At 41.5% G+C, this 20,973-nt stretch overlaps 1 protein-coding gene across 1 annotated transcript; it reads right to left on the reverse strand.

The window, feature by feature from the left end:
• Positions 1 to 5,001: 5,001 nt before the first annotated feature.
• On the reverse strand, positions 5,002 to 8,122 carry LOC139458874 (leucine-rich repeat-containing protein 15-like). Its single transcript, XM_071240309.1, has 2 exons — positions 8,019 to 8,122; positions 5,002 to 5,844 (listed from the first exon to the last, which is right to left on the reverse strand). The coding sequence occupies exons 1-2, from the start codon at positions 8,106 to 8,108 to the stop codon at positions 5,032 to 5,034; spliced, it is 903 nt and encodes a 300-aa protein (XP_071096410.1). The 5' UTR covers positions 8,109 to 8,122; the 3' UTR covers positions 5,002 to 5,031.
• Between the last annotated feature and the right edge of the window lie 12,851 nt (positions 8,123 to 20,973).

Consider the following 20,973-nt stretch of genomic DNA (forward strand, 5'->3'; position numbering starts at 1 on the left):
ACTCGTTGTCAGTAGATATTTTCCAAATCTGTTCATTCTTTTAATCAAGGTGCTCCTATGTATCGCGTTAAGTTTCATGTTTTTAATCAAGGTGCTTACGTGATTTGATGCATTTAGCGATGTTTGATGATCGATCAGATTGTCATGACTGGGCGCCGCCATTTTGTTTGAAGTAAATGCAAGTGATACGAGAAGTGGAAACTGATTGGCCAATAGGAGAGGCTTAGAAGGTACATAACTGGTAATAGCCACTGGTTGGGCTACGATCACTGAACTTTTAAAGTCAGTCAACTCTCTTGCCTCGGGAAGATGTACCCCTGCTGGTTGGTTTCAACAGAATTCACCCGAATATTGAATAAACGTCTATGATCTTCGGGTTTTCCTCCCACACAATGCAAACACGCCGTGATATATCTAAAATACTCTTTTAAGTGATTTTAAAGCTAACTCTCTCTTATCAGAAACATCTATGTCTTAATAACACTAAGGGAGATATATTCCACTACACACCAGTGGATGAGAAGAATTTTCACAAATGCAGCCTCTGTAGCCTATACCTATCAAGCTTCATCCATGAAACGAGAGACACAACTCCACCCTGCTGTCTGTGATAGACAGTGAGGCTGCTGAATCTCTGATACATTACTGTTAGCGGAGGGACTGTAGAGACAGACAAGATGTGGGCCTTTTCTTTGTATTCTTAGCAAATATGATACCAGGGCTCGTATGTATCGCAGTACTGTCGGCATTGTACATCATAAGAGGTTGTCATATTTAGCGAGACATCAATACACAGTTGAGAAGTTCGCTGTGCAGAGTTGCATCCCTAATGGGTACCAGATACCAATGATCGTGGGTTCGAATCCCGGTTCGACCTCGTTGTTTCTTGGTTTGTCAGTACCATACCCAGCTCATGAGTTTGATCAAAGTGGTAAACGTCTAAGACCTGCATCATTTCGTACTTTCCTCTCACATTAAACTGACACGCCGTCAGACAACGGAATTACATGTACTATTCAAAACGGCGTTAACCCTTCTCATTTTAGCTAGAGAACAGTGTTTGCTTCCAATTTCCAATGGTGGTTTAGGGGAGTGGAAAAGGGATGCCGGACAGGAGGGTAACAGAAACAAGACAAGTTTGTCGACAGGCATGGTTAAAAAGGTTCCATTAAACTGAAGAGAGTAGAGAAATTTAGGGGTTACTTGTGCGTATTTCGCATATATAGAAGAAATAATTCACTCAACGCCCTTGTTTTACCCGAGGATTGTAATTGACTTAAAACACATTTTAAGGGTTATTGGGGAAAATGTACGTGCAATGCAGTACACAGCACAAAGTCCGATGACAGTTGCCACTTCTATGTTCTATGTCAATAAAATAACCCCCCGAAATACTCCACTTCCAAAAATACTTTCATTTCCAAAACATTCCAAATTATTCAAATCTGAAAGTACGTAATTTTCCAAATAAAACTATTTTTTGAAATGTTATTAAATTGTTTATGAAGAACAGGCACATATAAAACGGCAATGCAAGAGAATAACCAGTCTCGATTATCTGCCGAAACAGATTCCTTTGGGCGTAGAAGACCAAATAGCGGTGACAAAGATATGATTGGATCAAGAAAATCAGTAAACTCGTTCAATACTCCAAACAGCGTTCCAAGCATCCCCACACCATCTCTATATTTTCTTGGAAAGATGATTGTAGTTGGAATGGGAGTTCTCGGACTTCTCCGCGAGCGTAGAAACTCGGGCATGTTTGTTTGAGACATGAGAATATTTGACACTGCGTAAATCTCATTTCTGGTGCTCCCCCGCCTTGATTTTGCTGGAATATTGTTAATAGCGGCGATAAAGCTGGCTCAATCAATCTTCGTCTTTTTATTTTGGCGAAGCAACCATCCATCACTTTATTGCATCATCGGTTATTCCTGACGTGGAAAATGTCACCGACTGAGTGAGAGAGTGAGTATAGATTTACGCCGCTTTCAGCGATATTTTTAGCAATATCACGGCGGGGGCCACCAGAAATGAATGGGCTTCACACATTGTACCCATGTGGGTAATCCAACCCAGGGCTTCGTGCATGACGTGTGAACGCTTTAACCACTAGGCTACCCCACCGCCCAGAGAAGAAAGATCTCGTGTTTCAGTCATTAAAATGTTCCACCATGTCAGGTTTTGCTCAGTGTACAATACCTTGTACAGGTTATGCTGACACAATGTACCCATGTGGGAATCGAACTCGGGTCTTCCGCGTGACCTGGGAATGCTTTAACCACTAGGCTATCCCACCGGACGTCAACGGGTAAAGCGCAATTCCTTTACTTGCAGCCACCCATATCATCTGCTCGCTGCACCCGGGAACAGATCCGACTCCAGCTGGCCAATCAAAACTACCGGGAGACGTTGGCCTGCTTCCGGTTCAACTTCGACATGTCGGACAACAACCTAAGGTTCAAATTCGACATGTTCCTAAAATGAAACGTCTCAGAAAATGAACGTATATTCAATGTTTTCGTTTTCCTAAACACTATTTTCCATTCCTTTTTGGGTTGCATGTTTTTTTAATTTTATGTAAAAATAACTGATCGGTTTTTTTTGGGAAAGAATGAAAAATATATTTTGTAAAGGTATTCCAGGATCGTCAAGGCGGCCTTGTCGGCCGTGTAGGTTAGATCATTGTATAGCGCATAAACGAATATATCAATTGTAAAGTGCGGAATGAGAGTAACTTCTCTTTCGTACACGAACAAAAAGCTTCATTAAAAACTATGTGGATTCAAGCTGTTTTAAGTTAACCACAGCATTTTATGTGTTTGTAATTATTTTGTATTTATTTTGTTTTTGGTAATTCCATTTTTACATTTAAAAATTTCGCAGTACTTTGCTATACATTGTAATTGTTGTGTTCAGTGCATGACATATTTTCTTGCTATGAAATAATATCGAGCGATAGCGGGCCGATTCGTCACTTTGAAGCCAACTCGGCACAAATGGTGGACATCAGCTCCGCACAGAATGGGTGTGTGTCGGAAAGCAGCTCTGTGATCGGTCGATATCGTTAGTGTATTCGTTTGTATATTTGACCAAATGCAGTACGACTTTGAAACAGAAAAACCTATGTCTATAGCTCAATGACAAGCTTTTCCGGTTAAATGACATGACTTCCGGTAAGAAAAACATGTGTCTAATGCAAAAGACAACTGTAAAACATGAAGATGTTTGAAGCCCATTTCTGGTGTCCCCCGCCGTGATATTGCTGGAATATTGCTAAAAGCGGCGTTAAACCATACTCACTCACTCACTCAAAAATAAAGTGTTATGCCTCTAATTACATTTATAAGAACATTATATCCACTTCCGGTTTAGTGATATCATGTCCGGTTTGGGAAAACATACGCCCAATGAACAACTGTGAAACAAATGCCCTATCGCTATGCCTGTAGCCTGTAGGCCGTAGCTACCTCAAATAACAAAGCTATAAGCAGTTTAATAATACGGCTTAAACACGGTACAATAATAATTCCAAGTCACCCGTGACCCAACTCAAGTCATGAAGTCACCTCGAACGACGAACTGCTTAGCACCAGTTCTAACCAGGAGGGGCGGTGGGGTAGCTCACTGGTTACGGCGTTCGCTCATTACGCCGAAGATCCGGGTTCGATTCCTAACATGGATAAAATGTGTGAAGACCTTTTCTGGAATTGCTGGAATATTGCTAAAAGCGACTAAAAACACATACCTACTCACACTCTTTAACCAGGAATCCTGGTGGTAGCCCATCAACTAATGCTCTATTTGGAATCAGTCTAATCAGTAGTAGTATCTGTTTGGGCACGCTTGGACAGAACAGGGCATCCTACTGAACCAAGCATCTGTCTGAATCCCACGCTTGACTGACTCAAATAGCAATCTGATAAAGGGAAGTAATTTCGGCAAGTGAAACATTGGTCGTGACATCACGTCGTAGGTCATGTATCTTAATACAGGTAAAGGGACGGTGGGTAGTCTGTGTTTAAAGTGTTGGGTCATCTTATCCATCACTGACTTTAGACCAATGATGTGTACTTTAAATATGTTTAGGGATGGTGGGGTAGCCTAGTGGTTAAAGGCTAAGTGTTCGCCCTTCACGCAGAAGGCCTGTTTCGATTCCCGCATGGGTACGATGTGTGAAGCTAACTGCGACCTAAAACCATACTCGCAAATATATGACTGATGTTTGATTGTTGTCTAACGCCGCACTCATCAATATTCCAGCAATATGACGACTGCCTGTTAAGAACTGACTTTCACTTTGAGTTCATTGCAGTACAAACCTTCATAGAGTGAGGGTCAAACTGTATGAACGTCGGAACTATTTTTACCCCAAAGGACGTATACCTTGATCTATACACAATTATGTTTAGTACGTGTAAGCTTGTACACTGACAGCCATACAACAACCAGCTGTATCGCGGAATAAAATAGTTCCTCAAAACGAGAGGTGACATGTATGCTCAACATGCTCAACAGAAACAGCTCATTTAATGAGAAAGGTTTGTTAAGAACTACAGCGCCATGATACATTTACACCAAGTACAAGACGTCGAAATGGCCGACACGATAAACGTGACGGAAGAGATTTCCGAAGTTTTTAATGAACTGGCATAGGTTGCTCGGGATCAATTCTGACAGATATGGGGCTTAACGTCGCGTTCAAGATTACTGATCTTATGTGGCGACGTGCAGGCACCTTGTACTAGCCCCGACTAATACCGGTTTTGAAGAGCTAACCCACTGCATGCCGCAGTTTAACATGTATATACCACTCTAACACATTATACTGACCTCCAACCGATAATCTTTGTTCGATCCCCTTTATGCGGAGTGCCAGGCAGGGTAACAAGTACCATCTTTTAACGTCTTTTGGCATGACGCGGCCGGGGATCGAACCCCGGACCTTCCGCTCTACAGAAATAGGGAGGACATGAAAACATACACATTTGAATGCTTTAATTACGTTACTGCCTGAGCACATAAACATGTCTAAAAGACACAGTAGCCAGGCTCCCTCAATGTTGGTTTAGTGCAGTTGTTGATGCTTCCGGAAATGACGTCATGCAGCTGTGACTGGCTGAAGCAGTTGACTCTCCCCAAGTATATTGGACTTTGCACGAGCGGCACCAGATCGCAGTCACATCTCAGGGTCGGATAGGTTATCGTTCTCAGGCCATTCAGTGCTTGACATCCGATGTTCATGATGGAACCCCCGGTCATGAAGGCGTATGTTGAGAAGACGTTGGGTCCAAAGTTGAAGGCGTAGCTGTTGATGGTGGTGATGTTGTTGTGGAAAACATTCAGACTTGTACCGCTGGTGATCTTGTTGAAGGCGTATTTTTGGATAGTTGAAATGTTGTTTGAGTTAAGGCTTAGTAGGGTTAAATTGGACAGTCGGTAGAAAGCGTTGGAGGAGATTTGCCCGATCTGGCAATTGTGAATGGAAATTGACCGGCCGACATTGTGAAGGTCTTTGAAGGCTCCCAGACCTATGACGCCAATACGGACATTGACGATGCCAATTGACTTGGCAGGAATCTCTCCGAAGGCACATGACGCGATGAAGCTGATATTGCCATTCCTGATGAAAATCGATTCCAGCTTGGGTACTGCTTTGAAGGCGTTGAAGTGGATGCTGCTATTGATGTTGTCGATCTGGATTCGGGTGACGCTGGGGGAGGAAAAACTGGGCAGGGAGTTGATGCGGTTGCAGTTGATGGTGGTGGTGGAGCAGGAGCAACCGGTCGGACATTGGGCTGAACACAGACCGACAGCCACCACCAGCAGCAGAAGACGGAGAGTCTGGGGGAAGAGAAGATAATTGAAACAGCTGTTTTGATGGCTGACTCATCTCGAGAGCACTTGCACATAATAATATTTTAACGAATTGTTGCAGAGTTGCGGTACAATTTTCGGACAAAAGAAAGTACACCCATGTTTGATGGTAGCTAAAATGAAACAAACGATAAACGGTTATTCGATGGTGATGTAACTGATACGGGTATCATAGTTGTGTTTTGGACCTTAAGTTTGCAGTGTTTCGGGGACAGTTTTCAGCCTGGTATTGTTCTGATAAAGTTTGTAATCGTTTGGTCAGGTCTAGTTTTCAAGTGTAAACTTTTCCCCGGCAGTCAAAAACAAGGTCAGTTTATTTTCCAATCCAATTCAGCACCATCACATACCAATACGAAGTACTTTTTCTCCTCACTCATTACCATGATTATTCTTCGTTGTTATTCAACAAACAGAATGCATTCATTCTTTGGGCAATTCAGATATAATTTGACTTCAAAGTCAATTCAGCGTTCGATTTCCCACATGTGTTCAATGTGTGAAGCCCATTTTAGATGTCCCCCGCCGCGATATTGCTGGAATATTGCTAAAAGCGGCGGTGTTTCACATACATCGATGCTACTGTAGCGAGTTTAAGATACATCGATGATTCAGCCGCCAGTTGTACATACCGCGATGCTACTGTAACGAGTTTCAGACACCGCGATGCTACGGTAGCGAGTTTCAGACACCGCAATGCTACTGTAGCGAGTTTCAGAATCCAGAATGCTCCTGTAGCGAGTTTCAGACACCGCAATGCTACTATAGCAAGTTTCAGACATCGCAATGCTACTGTAGCGAGTTTCAGACACCGCAATGCTACTGTAGCGAGTTTCAGAAACCAGAATGCTCCTGTAGCGAGTTTCAGACAGTGCAATGCTACTATAGCAAGTTTCGGATACATCGATGCTAGTGTAGCGAGTTTCACATACCGCAATGCTACTATAGCGAGTTTCAGACACCGCAATGCTACTGTAGCGAGTTTTAGAAACCAGAATGCTCCTGTTGCGAGTTTCAGACAGTGCAATGCTACTGTCGCAAATTCTAGATGACACTATGCTACGGATGCGAGTTTAAGATACATCGATGATTCAGCCGCCAGTTTTACATACCTCGATGCCACTGTAGCGTGTTTCACACAGCGTTTTCAGATACCTCGATACTACTGTAGCGAGTTTCACATAGCGCTTTCAGGTACCTCGATGCTACTGTAGCAAGTTTCACACAGCGTTTTCAGGTACCTCGATGCTACTGTAGCGAGTTTCACATAGCGCTTTCAGGTACCTCGATGCTACTGTAGCGAGTTTCACACAGCGTTTTCAGATACCGCGATGCTACTGTAGCGTGTTTCACACAGCGCTTTCAGGTACCTCGATGCTACTGTAGCGAGTTTCACATAGCGCTTTCAGGTACCTCGATGCTACTGTAGTGAGTTTCACATAGCGTTTTCAGATACCGCGATGCTACTGTAGCGAGTTTCACATAGCGTTTTCAGATACCGCGATGCTACTGTAGCGAGTTTCACACAGCGTTTTCAGATACCGCGATGCCACTGTAGCGTGTTTCACACAGCGTTTTCAGATACCTCGATGCTACTGTAGCGAGTTTCACATAGCGCTTTCAGGTACCTCGATGCTACTGTAGTGAGTTTCACATAGCGCTTTCAGGTACCTCGATGCTACTGTAGCGAGTTTCACATAGCGTTTTCAGATACCGCGATGCTACTGTAGCGAGTTTCACACAGCGTTTTCAGATACCGCGATGCTACTGTCGCGAATTCTAGATGCCCCGATGCTACTGATGCGAGTTTAGGATACATCGATGATTCAGCCGCCAGTTGTACATACCGCTATGCTAGTGTAGCGAGTTTCAGACACCGCGATGCTACTGTAGCGAGTTTCAGACACCGCAATGCTACTGTAGCGAGTTTCAGAATCCAGAATGCTCCTGTAGCGAGTTTCAGACACCGCAATGCTACTATAGCAAGTTTCAGACACCGCGATGCTACTGTAGCGAGTTTCAAATACTGCGATACCGGTGTATTTAAGGGGTACCATCAATCACCACAATGACAATTTCAAGTGAATCACAAGGTACCAATCAATCCGTTTCACGATCTAATAACATGAGAACTTGAAACTCACCATTTTCAATCGTCGATGAACCTTCCTGCTGTTTCTCGTTCTGGCACACTGAATGAGCCTCTCAAGAATACTGATACAGCAAGTCCTCATATAAATACAGACGGGTTGGTTTGAGAAGTGGGCGTGGCCAGTACAGTCTTCCATTCAGTTCCACGTTGTAATAGTGTATCGGTGACAGGAAGTGTAAGGAACACTTTCAGATCCGTAGCGTGTACAGTGTCACCAAAACACACAAACTGTTGGCCAGTAGGGCGTTCCCCTGTTGGCCTTGAGAAGGATGATATCTTTGTGTATGATCATGATACTGTCATAGCTGCTGGGGCTGGTCTGAGTGGGACCTTGTACAGGTATGGCAATTCTCTGATACAGGCTATCTGCAAGGATTTCCAGATCGTAACCGAAAACTGCAAAGGTTTTTGAAAACAAGACGCCCCCTGGTTTTTATTTTTATCTTGAATCCTTATTCAATGTTTACTTTGAGGAAATAAAATATACATATTTGGAGGTAAGTTATTTAAAAAAGATTGGCATGTTGATTTCATAAAAAATATGTAAATTAAAGAGACAAACCCTTTCCATATTCACAAGAAATCGATGTCAAGCGTCAGTTGTACGATTCTGACTACATCACGAGCATGTGTTTCTGAATCACTATCAAATAGTGATGATACCAGGTGTTCGCGAAAAGGTGAGCATATCCTGCCCCACCTGTGGCACGGCTGACATTGGTAGATGTTTTTACAGGACGATCGTAGCACCCGGAAGTGACGTAATGATAAACTGATGAACATGATAAACGGATGAGGGTATTCGGTAACCGCAGCAAATTGTAAAGTGCATCATGTATCTTTAATACTCTCTTAACTAGGAAAGGTATGCCTGTCCCATGGGGACACATAACAATCCTGCCAGTTATGAAACGCATCACCATTTTATCAAACATATATGTTATGTCGTAGAGTAACTACATTACATAAAGTATAATTTGTCAGCTGGAAACTGCCGACAAAAACTTGAGCTGGCCCCAATTGTCTGACCGTTTCCCGTCTTTGATTCCCTCCTCGTATTTGGGTGGTGAGGTAGCCTAGTGTTTTAAAGCGTTCGCTCGTCACGCCGAAGACCCGGGTTCCAATCAACAATGTGTGAAGCCAATTTCTCGTGTCCCCCGCAGTGATATTGCCGGAATATAGCTAAAAACGGGGTAAAACCATACTCACTCACTCATTCACTCCCTACTCTTATTGTTCATTTAGTGAAAAGACTGCCTCCGTGGTCTAATGGTAGAGCGTCCGCCCGGAGAGAGAAAGGTCGGGGGTTCGATGCCCGGCCTCGTCATACCAAAAGACTTTAGAAGATGGTACTTGTTGTTACCCTGTCTGGCGCTCGGCATTAAGGGGCTAAAGCAAGGACTGGTCGGCTCGGAGTTAGTATACTGTGTCTGAGTGGGGTATTCTTTTTAAACTGAGGCATGGTATCTCAGTGTGCTAGCACTATAAATCGGCATCAGTCCGGACTAGTACAAGCAGCCACACACACACACACATACACGTGCATGCATGTCGCTATATAAGTGGAATAATCTTGGACGCGACGTTAAACCCCATTTCACTTCACCTGATTTATTGAAAGGCCAATCTTCTTCCTATCTAATATATATTTGAGTGTCTCTTCGACTTTGTATACAGTCAGCAGAGGTTTGCTACCTATTGTGTCGTATATCCTTTATTACACGCTCGGGCATTAATCGGGCTTCCATTTGAGGCCCGGCCTCTATTCTGTTTAGTGCTGACACAACGGCAACGCACTACCTTGCATCATAGACACTCCATCAGTAATCCACCGGACAGTGGGTACTCCGGATAAACAAGGTCTGAACAGGATTTCGGCTATAAATATACCTTTTTCCTGTGCCGTGCAGTGACGTTAGAAACGTTTCGAGACGTTTCAGCACCTACCCCTCCTATCCAAAGATACATTGAACCTCGTTATTCCGGACGACCTACTGAAATCGTACGGATAATCACATTTCTGGTTCAATCTCATTATAATCAGATGTAAGTTCTCGCTGCCGCTAAAGAAAACTTTGTTAAGCGATAGCGAGAACTAAGATCTGATTTTAATGATATTCATTTCTGGTTTAACAAGTCATAGTTACGGAGAAATATCACTTTGAAAACGTACCTAACACTCTGGGAGGTAGGTTTCCGGTATTAACAGTGTCCAGACTAACGAGGTTGTGTTATACTTTGTAAATTACATATACCCTATTCTAGGGTAAACACTATCCGCTCTTTGTGTAACACCATGCCTTGGTATTCCGATCACAGTCAGTGGAAATGTGGCAGGAACAGATCCTATCTCAGTTGAAGTACTTCCCCCATGCTTGAAAGAGAAAACGTGACACTTGGAAACACTGTGTAAGACATATAAACATTTGGAGAAAACATTTCATAGGGAACCATTCGTGACAATTCGTGCGATTCTCCATGAACCTTGAACCCGGAAGACATGTGACACGTGCTTTCGAGGTACCGCTGAACAAGTTTGAGATCATCAAACATTACAGAACCGCCTATGTAATCACGCAGTGGTTTACGCTATTCAAACAATTGGCTAATTAGGTTTTAGAAACCAATCAGAGGGAATAAAGGCCCATCTAATCGTCTGTCTTTACCTGGCAGTGTATAAGGAGCATTCGACTTTTTACGGTCGTAACAACATTGCATCTGGTGGCTAGTCGCCCTCCTGTGATTTTCTCCCCTGTCCAATTGACCTAAACAGTGAGAGGTGCATGTGTTCTCTGGCAACACTTCTAAACCCAATAAACGACCTACAAAACTTCAAGGCATTAGGCATTTTCCTCATTAAAACAGGCCTACTAGGCCGCGACTACAAAATCATTCTATACCATGCTAAAACCCTTTAAAAAATTAAAAACAACAACAGACCCTTAACAAATAATAAATAATAATAAAAAATATAACATAAAATTCAAAATATCACACAACCACACAAACTACCTTAGTTCCCCTACCAATAGCGCGGCATTCTTCAAAATTTCAAATTTTCCCAAATTTAAATAAGCAACCCTAAAGTCCCCCAGGTTGCCCTTTCTTTTCGGACATACCCTCCTCGGTAAAACCACTAAACAGCCGCGTGGGCCCGTGTGCGAAAAGCGCATAAAGTCAGAAAGCGCACGTAAAAACACTATCCATCTTTCCCCGGTTATATTTCCCGTTGTCCACTTCACTCCATACATTCGTTACAATGACATTATTCTACACTCGATGCAATTCATAAATTGTACCCTAATATAGTTTTTGTCGGTATATTCACACACACACACACACACACACACACACACACACACACACACACACACACACACACACACACACACCACCCCCCACCACCCAACACACACATAAGATGTGCCTGTTTTGAGCAAACAGATCTGATCATATTCTTTTTACTGGTCTAGAGGTAGAGCGTCCGCCCATAGAGAGGAAGGTCAGGGGTTCGATGCCCGGCCGCGTAAAACCAAAAGACTTTAGAAGATGGTACTTGTTATTACCCTGTGTGGCGCACGGCATTAAGGGGCTAAAACAAGGACTGGTCGGCTCGGAGTCAGTGTACTGTGTCTGAGTGGGGTATTCATTTTAAACTGCAGCATGGTATCTCAGTGGGCTAGCACTATAAATCGGCATCAGTCCGGACTAGTACAAGCAGCCACACACACAAACGTGCATGCACGTTGCCATATAAGTGCAATAATCTTTGATGCGACGTTAAACCCCTCTGGAGATGGTAATAGACTTTGCGGGGATGGCGCTGAAGGCACATGGGGCAATGGAACTGATATTGCCGTTGGAGATAGAGATGGACTCCAACTTGGGCATCGATCTGAAGGCGTTTGAGGGTATGTTGCTGTTGATGTTGTTGAAGCGGAGGGAGGTGACGTCGGGGAAGGCGAGTGTAGGAATGGAGGTAATGCCGTTGCAGGTGACGGAGGTGGTGGTGCAGGAACACCCGGTCGGACACTGGGCTGAACACAGATCGACAGCCACCATCAGCAGCAGAAGACGGAGAGTCTGTGACAAATGATGTGGATGAATGATATAATGAAATAAATAGCTAATATGATGACACTACAGAACCTACACACCTGATCGTTCTTCAATGTCTTAATTAAACAAACCAACCAATCCCCACTGTCTGATCCGTTCATATATCAAGTTAACTGTCGGACAAAAAATAGTAAAAAAAACATGTTTGATGGAGGTTAAAAATGAAACAAACAAGAAATGGTTTTTCGATGGTGATGTATTTGAAACGGGTATCATATTTATGTTTTAGTGTTTCGGTGGCTGTTTTCAGTCTAGTAACGTATTGATAACGTTTGTAATCGTTTGGTGAAATACAATCTTCAAGTGTTCACTTTCTTTTTCTCGGCAGTTTATGTTTCTCTTCATGATATGATTTTCAAAATTTCGTTGTACCCAAAATCCCTGACACTCGAAAAAGATATTGAGTTATCGCTAGTGTGTGGATATTAGGGCATAATATTTTTGTCGGGGCGATACAGTTTCATCTTAAAGGAGTTTGAGAGTTTACCGTGATGGAGTGGTCAAGGCAGGTCGGCTCAGAGTCAGTGTACTTTGTCTGAGTGTCCATGTTAAACTTTCGCATGGTATCTCAGTGGGCTAGCATTCGGCATATGATCGGCATTCGTTCGAACCTGTACAAGTGAGTGAGTGAGTTGGGTTTAACGCCGCTTTTAACAGTATTACAGTTATATCACGGCGTGTCAGCTTAATGTGGAAGGAAAGCCCTCAGATGCAGGTCTCAGACGTTTACCACTCTGGTGAAACCCACCAGTACGGGTATGGTGCTGACAAACCTAGAAACATAATCGAGGCGAACCGGGATTCGAACCCACAATCATAGGTTTCTGGCGTGTTCAAGGGACGTAACTCTGAACAGCGAATCGCCTTAGACGACTTGGCCACCCGTACCCCTAAGAGTACAAGTAGCCACACATACTCGTCCATGCACGTCGGTATATAAGTATACAAATACATTTTTCATATTGGACACAGCATTGGCACATTTCTCAATCACAATCAAATGTTAATGATGTGCCTATTTTGAGCAAACATAGATCGTAACCATTGTCGTAACTGCGTTGCGGCGTCAAGTGGGACCCCTCTACAGTTACCTTGCAGTACAGTACCATCAGTTCGGCAATTCGAACGGGAACATAAGAAAAGTACTTTACATGTTAGCGGGGTACATTGAAAATAGAATGTGTCTCAGCCACTCACAACCCGACATTTCTGTGTAAGGTGAGATAAGTATATAGAGAATCTCACCCGAGCGTCTTTTGATATCAAATATGTCAACACGAGTTGATAAAAGTGGAAAAATTCCGAGGCTCGCCGAGCCACTTTTATCAACGAGTTTTGATATATTTTATATCAAAAGACACGAGGGTGAGATTTTATTTATCATCCAACATCATTCTTCAAACTTTTTCAATTAGTAGACAGTAATTAGCAGTGTCTTCAGTGTAAAAAGTACTGCTAACAGCTTCAGTAGCATATCGCTTGATCTAATCCAGTCTAGTCTTGGATGATAAACCAAAATATAACCATTCCCATGTGAGACATACGATCGCCGTTCAATGTAAAACAGTTGTAAGTGTGGATTGATGACTGTTTATACGCGGTTCAAGGACATTCAAAGCCCACTAAACTTCTGCACTTTCACGGTGTGTGCTAAACATTTTTCTCAATCCAATATGTTACGCTTTTGGTATGGCCTCATGACTATCGCATTCATTTTATAATTGACAGAAAGTCGCTTTTGTTGATTATTTAAGCATTATTTTTTTTAACCATTTGTCACAATCCTATTGTATTAAGGCGTCCTTTCATTCCACATTGAGATCATGTCTGTCTCGAGGCTGTTTGAATATACCTAGATGAGAGAGCTATAAAAACTATTACCGATAACCCATTGTATCATCAATATCAATAAATAGTATAGGCATTTTGAACTGAGTCAATATTCCATGCCCGAAAATTTATTTGGAACCGACGCGCATGATCGCGTCACCATAATTTTTTTGATAGGCATTACTTAGAAGTTGAAGGATGACAAAATAGACACAATTTTTATGGATAACAACTTCTTGAATACTGGGAAAGTGACGTTTCGGTATAGATCCTTATACCGTTGTCAATTCTCTGAATTCAGTCTTGCTTGACAACGGTATAAGGATCTAAACCGAAACGTCGCTTTTCCCAGTATTAAAGAAGTTGTTATCCATAAAAATTCTTATAACTCACCATGCTGAACTGAACTCACCATGTTCAGTGTGTTGATTCACTCACACAAACTGCCGTCTCAACTACTCTAATTAAACACTATGCCCTTTTATTGCTATGTACAGACGCGGGGGTTAAACATCCAATCAGCATAATGATAATAATGGGTGATGGTTACTGATTGGAGGCGAACTGGATGTTATGATTCCCATTGGGTCACGACCCGTCAATGTCCGGTGTAGAATAGGTCTTCGGCAACCCATGCTTGCCGCAACAGGTGACAATGCTTGTCGTGATAGGCGACTAACGGGACCGGGTGGTCAGGCTCGCCGACTTGGTTGATGGATGTCATCGTATCCCAATTGCGTGGATCGATGCTCATGATATCAATCACTGGATTGTCTGGTCCAGACTCGATTATTTCCAGACCGGCGTAATTTAGCTGGAATATTGCTAAGTGCGGCGTTAAACAACAACCTAGGCCAGTTCTTACACACTGTCATCAAACCTCCTCGGGTCTTGACAAGTGTTTTGACATGGAGAAAGAATATTTCGAAGCATTGTGTCTTCCGTATGGATTTCCTCAAGAAAACCATATTTTATAAAACCATATTTTTGAAAACTTTATGTTCATCTTCATATATTATAGTTATTGTTCCACAATATTGAAAAGTTTCTATTTTTATAATTATGGAAGATGAGGATGCTTATGTTAACTGATGACTGACACATGTTATGCTTCTATGATGCCCATGATATTCATGAAGTTTCTTGTATATTCATTTCTCTGTACTATTATATAATGGTTTATTTGACAAGAAAATGGAAATATGACGAAAACCAAGTAGAAACTTACTAAATATATATAATTGAAGCGTGACGAATTAATCCCTCTGTGTAGGCAATGAAATAATGATATTCTCCATAAATCAAAAACCCAATTAATAACACCTGTTTTATGCTGAGTCTTCCCCTTGTGAATGACTGAATGTCTGGTCGCTATTTGTCAAAATAGATATTTGGAAGCGTTTTCTTCAAACACATGGCAATTGAATTGAAATATGATTTAACACTTATAATAATGCAGGTATCTGATGTGTTAAATGCGGTGGTTATATTGAGAAATGTTCATGCTATACTGTTTTCATTTATTAAAATACTCAGGCTATTGTTAAATCAAAACTACATATTTATCAGATATGACATCTGGTATGTCGATATGAAAATCTATAGATTCAGATTCAGGACCAGGTATATATGTTACAGTCAATGTGTAAAATGGTAGAAATTATCACTTAGGCAATTTACAAACACCAAAATATTTTAGTCATTTTGTAATTATTTTTCCATTTATTATATTATGATAACGATTTCCAAACACGTTTATGCCTATTTCATCACCCAGTGACTGAAAATGATAGGATTATAAGAAAACGAAAGTTAATGTATATATTTTAAAATTTTGGGGCTTCTAATTCTAGCATTATTAGTGTATTGTGATGTTTTAGTGTATTAACGTTATTAATAGGAAGATCTAGCCAAAGTAGTGTACAATATTAGGCAAAGATCTGACTGGGGCTAAACGTTATCTACCTGATATAATAAGTAAGTCTTGTGTCATTACATTCATAATGGATTATTTTGTTTTGTTTTAAATTAAATACTTTTTTTTCTAAAAATACACTCTCACTCTCACCCCATAATAGATCTTCTCTTCTAATTTTAGGCTACTGGGAATTAAGAAAAACCCATCTACTCGCATCCGGAATCCCCATGAAGAAAAATTCAATTTCCATGGCCTTAAATACAGTTTATCTGAAATTCAGATGGGTGGGGTTGGGGGTAGGGGAGGTATAGGGGGAGATCTGGTCGCTTACACTTTTCAAAAAAAGAAACGCACAGGTCGATTTTTAGTAAATTGTACCTAATAAAGTCGATACATTTAATTTAATATCATAGATACAAATATGAAATTTTTGGAGCTCGATAGCCAGTCACATGTTGTCGTTGTACAAAAACTGTTCACTGTCAAGTCACATAAGGCCACAAGGTTGCGCTGAACTCAGTATCTCGTGTGACCGTCTCGGGCAGCAATCACGCCTGTGCAGGGGTGGTAACTCTTGGTCTTGGTCTTGGTTTTCGGACGGTCTGCAGTGGAATTGAACTGTGTGTATCGGTCACAAAGGCGGCAAATTGTGATGTGATGGACGTTGAAGTGGCGTGCAACAAAAGACTGTTATTCCCCTCATTGGATACGCCCTGTGGCGATGTTCCGATCGGCAGCGCTGAGTTTCGGCATTTTCGAACTTGAGAAATGTTGACAATTGAATGACAAATTATTGGCTTATGCTTGCCTTTTTATAGCCACTACCACGAGTTACGAATGTCTTAACTTGCACTTTACTGTTTTCCTCCATGACATTTTTTAACAAGTTTAAAAACAATGCTGTTTAAGACATTGCAGTGGGCTGTTGTAGTGACGTTTTTCATGAGATTGTGTACATGGATTATAAGTCAACAATCGTCGTTAAAGGTGTGTATATCATCCTCGGCTACTTTTATCGACTTGTGTTGATACATCGATAGGCAATCTTAGTGAGGTGGGCTTTATCTTCATTAAGCTTCGGACAATGGTGGCTCCTTTCTCAATGTGCGCACTGTTTCGCGGAATAAATATTATAAATGTTTGGATTTAGCCGAAACAAAACGTATCGTTCGTTTTTAAAAAAAATCTCGTTTTATCGCTCATATTCATCTGATATATGGTTCCCGAAAACGATACATTTCTGACATTTTTTAAAGAGAATTTACCTATTCTATAACACGGCTGTTCAGGGAAATATCCTCTACCTACGAGACGGGTTTATTTTCGTTACATTCTCGAGGAATATTTACCAATCTCCAGAAAATAAGACTTCTAAAGTCATTTTGCTTCAGGCACACAACAGTCATTGTACTCGTACATGGGACGGGCGCATTAAACAACAGTTTTTCGTGAAAATACGCACATAAATAGGTTTTCTGATCTCACAATAATCTGAAAGGTATTGGAATCTACAACACTGAGCTTCTTCATGATGGCATTAACATACCTCACGATCCCCTTATAAGGCAGTGCAGCAACACCGTGTTTCACGTAACCGGAAGATGGAGAAAATACTACTTACCCAATTCTGAGAAAAGTAAACAACATCCTTTCTGGAAGTATGCTTGACACTTTTTAGTCACAAAAGTGTAATGAATCTAACCCCTTTACATATGTCGCATAATTTAATAGAGCTTTGGCTGCATAAGGGGATTAATATAATGTTAATATTTACACGAGGACTGCAAACCGCACCTGTTTCAAGTGGTTTGTCAAAACGTGAAAACCCTACTTACTTTCAGTTACATACTTTGGTATCGTTTTAACCTCGTAATTTTCCTGAGTGTTTTCTTGTCGAGTCTGAGTAAAGACTAGTACAACAAGGTTTTGAAATAAGCAGGGACGATCTATTATTGTTCGCGCTAACGGGACTGATAAGAGCTTAAACTGTAACAAACGCTTATGTTATATGTTAATTCTATACAAGATATTCATTCAATATGCCTATGTCAATCTACACACCTGTCACACTGTAACCTGTTAGCACAGAAAGCATCTATTCTACAAATACAAATATCACCATTCATATAAATGTTAGGCAAGTGTCTTACCCAAATGCCGATGAAATGAAATACAATTATGACAACACTTTGAATAAGCATCTTTGAAAGTCTTAAGGCAAATGGAAGAAGCGTCTGTGCAAGGATGGTGTGAGTAAGACTCGTGGAAGGCTATATTCAGGAATAGGAGTTGCCGCCCTTTGTACAATCTGTCCAGGGCCAGCTTGCACAAAGCCACGTTAGTGTTAAAATTATCTTTAGCCTATGTTAAAGTATGCTACGATCATTTTAGCGCTAAGGTCGCTTTGTGCAAGTGGTCCCTGGAAAATTTGATGTGAGCATGTATGTTGAGGTGAAATCTATGCGATGGGCATTTGTCACGTTCATGGGGTGTACATCTGCACGCTTATGTATGTGCGCATATACACTGGAAAAATGTGTTAAGATGCTAAACTCAAACCTAAACACGTTTGTTAGGGGTTTAACAGGGATATGGAAGAATGGGGAAAACTTAAAAACATTAAGTATCTATCGTAATAATCAGACACACTTTTATTGTCAGGTTTCGTTTTGTTGGTGATAGAATACTATTAGTCATACGGTAACAACGCATTTATGAACGCAACACTTTCAAAAGTGGGATACGAACCTGTAAAATCTTGATTTGTAGTCCTTCACGATACTACCCGTGCAACGTACATTGTTCACGTCACAAATGCCATTGTTTCAAGTCGCCAATAACAGAGCTTGGTGTATTTGAACATGTTAGTATTGTACCAAGTGGTGTAAGTGTTATGCAAGTGTCTGTGAACCTGATTTGCACATCTAATTTCAATATACATTATACATTTGACGTTATGCCCATTGATATGCACTTAAAACATGTTTAGGGGCGGTTTAGTAGCCTAGTGGTTAAAGTGTTCGCTCGTCACGGCGAAGGCCCGGGTTCGATTCCCCATATGGAGACAATGTGTGGAGCCATTTTCTGATGTCCCCATCCTGATTCTGCTCGAATATTGCTAAAATCGGCGTAAAACCAAACTCGCTCACTCACTAAACGTGTTCAGATTGTTAGGATAATACACAATGATATACAATTGGTCGTAACATGTTTAGAATTTAAACAAGTTTAAATTCTAAACACGTTTAGATTATGGATATGGATATGGATTATGGATTGTGTTTAGGCTATGAGACGACAGCTCATTTCATGTGTCTAGGTCCTGTGTGTTAGAGCACACAAAATGTGTGTTCCCTTGATTTAAACATATTCCTAAACATGTTAAGATCTAAACAAGGAGTGAACGGGATTGGGGGACAAGTTCTTCCAACTTAGAATGCCCTCTCCCTGGTATTTACAAAAATTTCGCAATTTCAAATTCAGTATATATGCATACAACACTATAGATGAGAGAGAGAGAGAGAGAGAGAGAGAGAGAGAGAGAGAGAGAGAGAGAGAGAGAGGTGAGGTGAGGTGAGGTGAGGTGAGGTGAGGTGAAATGGGGTTTAACGTCGCGTCCAAGATTATTGCACTTATATAGCGACGTGCATGCACGTGTGTGTATGTGTGTGGCTGCTTGTGCTAGTCCGGACTAATACCGACAGAGAGAGAGAGAGAGAGAGAGAGAGAGAGAGAGAGAGAGAGAGAGAGAGAGAGAGAGAGAGAGAGAGAGAGAGAGAGATACATTGTTGAATGAACAGTTCTTTACACAAATGTTGTACATGTACTGCCTTAAATATAGCTTCATTTTCTGTAACAACGTGTGTTCCGTTTAGCATTTAAACACATTCCTAAACATGTTTAGACCTAAACATGTTCATGAAAGTGTTTAAATCCAAAACGGAATACGTCTATCTATTCATCTATCAACTGCCGGGCAAAAGAAAGTATAGACCTGAAAATTGAATGTGACCAAAAGAGTACTAACACTATCAAATCGTATTTCTACATTTTAAAAAAAAATGTCAAAAGGTAGTCAATGAACCGGTCTGACGGGGTCAGGTGTATCGAGATTTCACTGTGCTTGTCCCGAAAAGACATTTGTAAAGGTATTGTTTAATTTCAACATGTACACACGTTTCACGATTGCATATTAATTATGTAAATACAAATATAAACATGTTAATTTAAGTATAAAATGTGAGTGAGTGAGTGAGTTGGGTTTAACGCCGCTTTTAACAGTATTCCAGTTATATCGCGGCGTGTCAGCTTAATGTGGGAGGAAAGCCCGAAGTGATGCAGGTCTCAGACGTTTACCACTTCGGTGAAACCCACGAGCACGGGTATGGTGCTGACAAACCTAGAAACATAATCGGGGCGAACCGGGATTCGAACCCACAATCATAGGTTTGGCGTGCCCAAGGGACGCAACTCTGCACAGCGAATCGAGGCGCCTTAGACGACTGGGGCACCCGTGCCCCCAAGTATAAAATGTACATTAAAAAGTTTGAACATGACTTGTATGAAGATTTTCGACCTTATTTACCCACATCTCCGGTCAATGAGGAGGAAATATCACTTGTTAGGGTACGGGGACTGTGGTGCTGTTTGCTGAGGGCGGCGGGGCCATTTCTGTCACATAAACACTGTCTACATACATATAGAATTATAGAAATAGTACACATTCCCACAGTATAGGGTTAGAATACACCAGGAAGTGTTAGTCTTTGGGGGTGAGGATGTCACGATGTGTCTACCTATTTGTCTCTGTACTCAATATTGAAAAACAACAAGCATGAGTATTATGCCCCTCCCCCCCCCCCCCCTTCGTTTTTCATGGCTGGTGATTCAGTCAAAAGGAATAGGTATCTCTCTCTCTCTCTCTCGGCGTTAAACCAAACTCACTCACTCACTCACTGTGTGTCCCCCCCCCCCTCCCCTCTCTCTTTGTCTCTGGCTCTCTCTCTCTCCCTCTCTCTTATCTCGAAGTTCTTTGGAACATATAGAGTTAGCCGCTGTTCGAGAAAAGCGAAGTCTCGCT

This window comes from Haliotis cracherodii, unplaced genomic scaffold, assembly GCF_022045235.1.
Source record: "Haliotis cracherodii isolate W230 unplaced genomic scaffold, xgHalCrac1.p SCAF_13, whole genome shotgun sequence".
NCBI lineage: Eukaryota > Metazoa > Mollusca > Gastropoda > Lepetellida > Haliotidae > Haliotis > Haliotis cracherodii.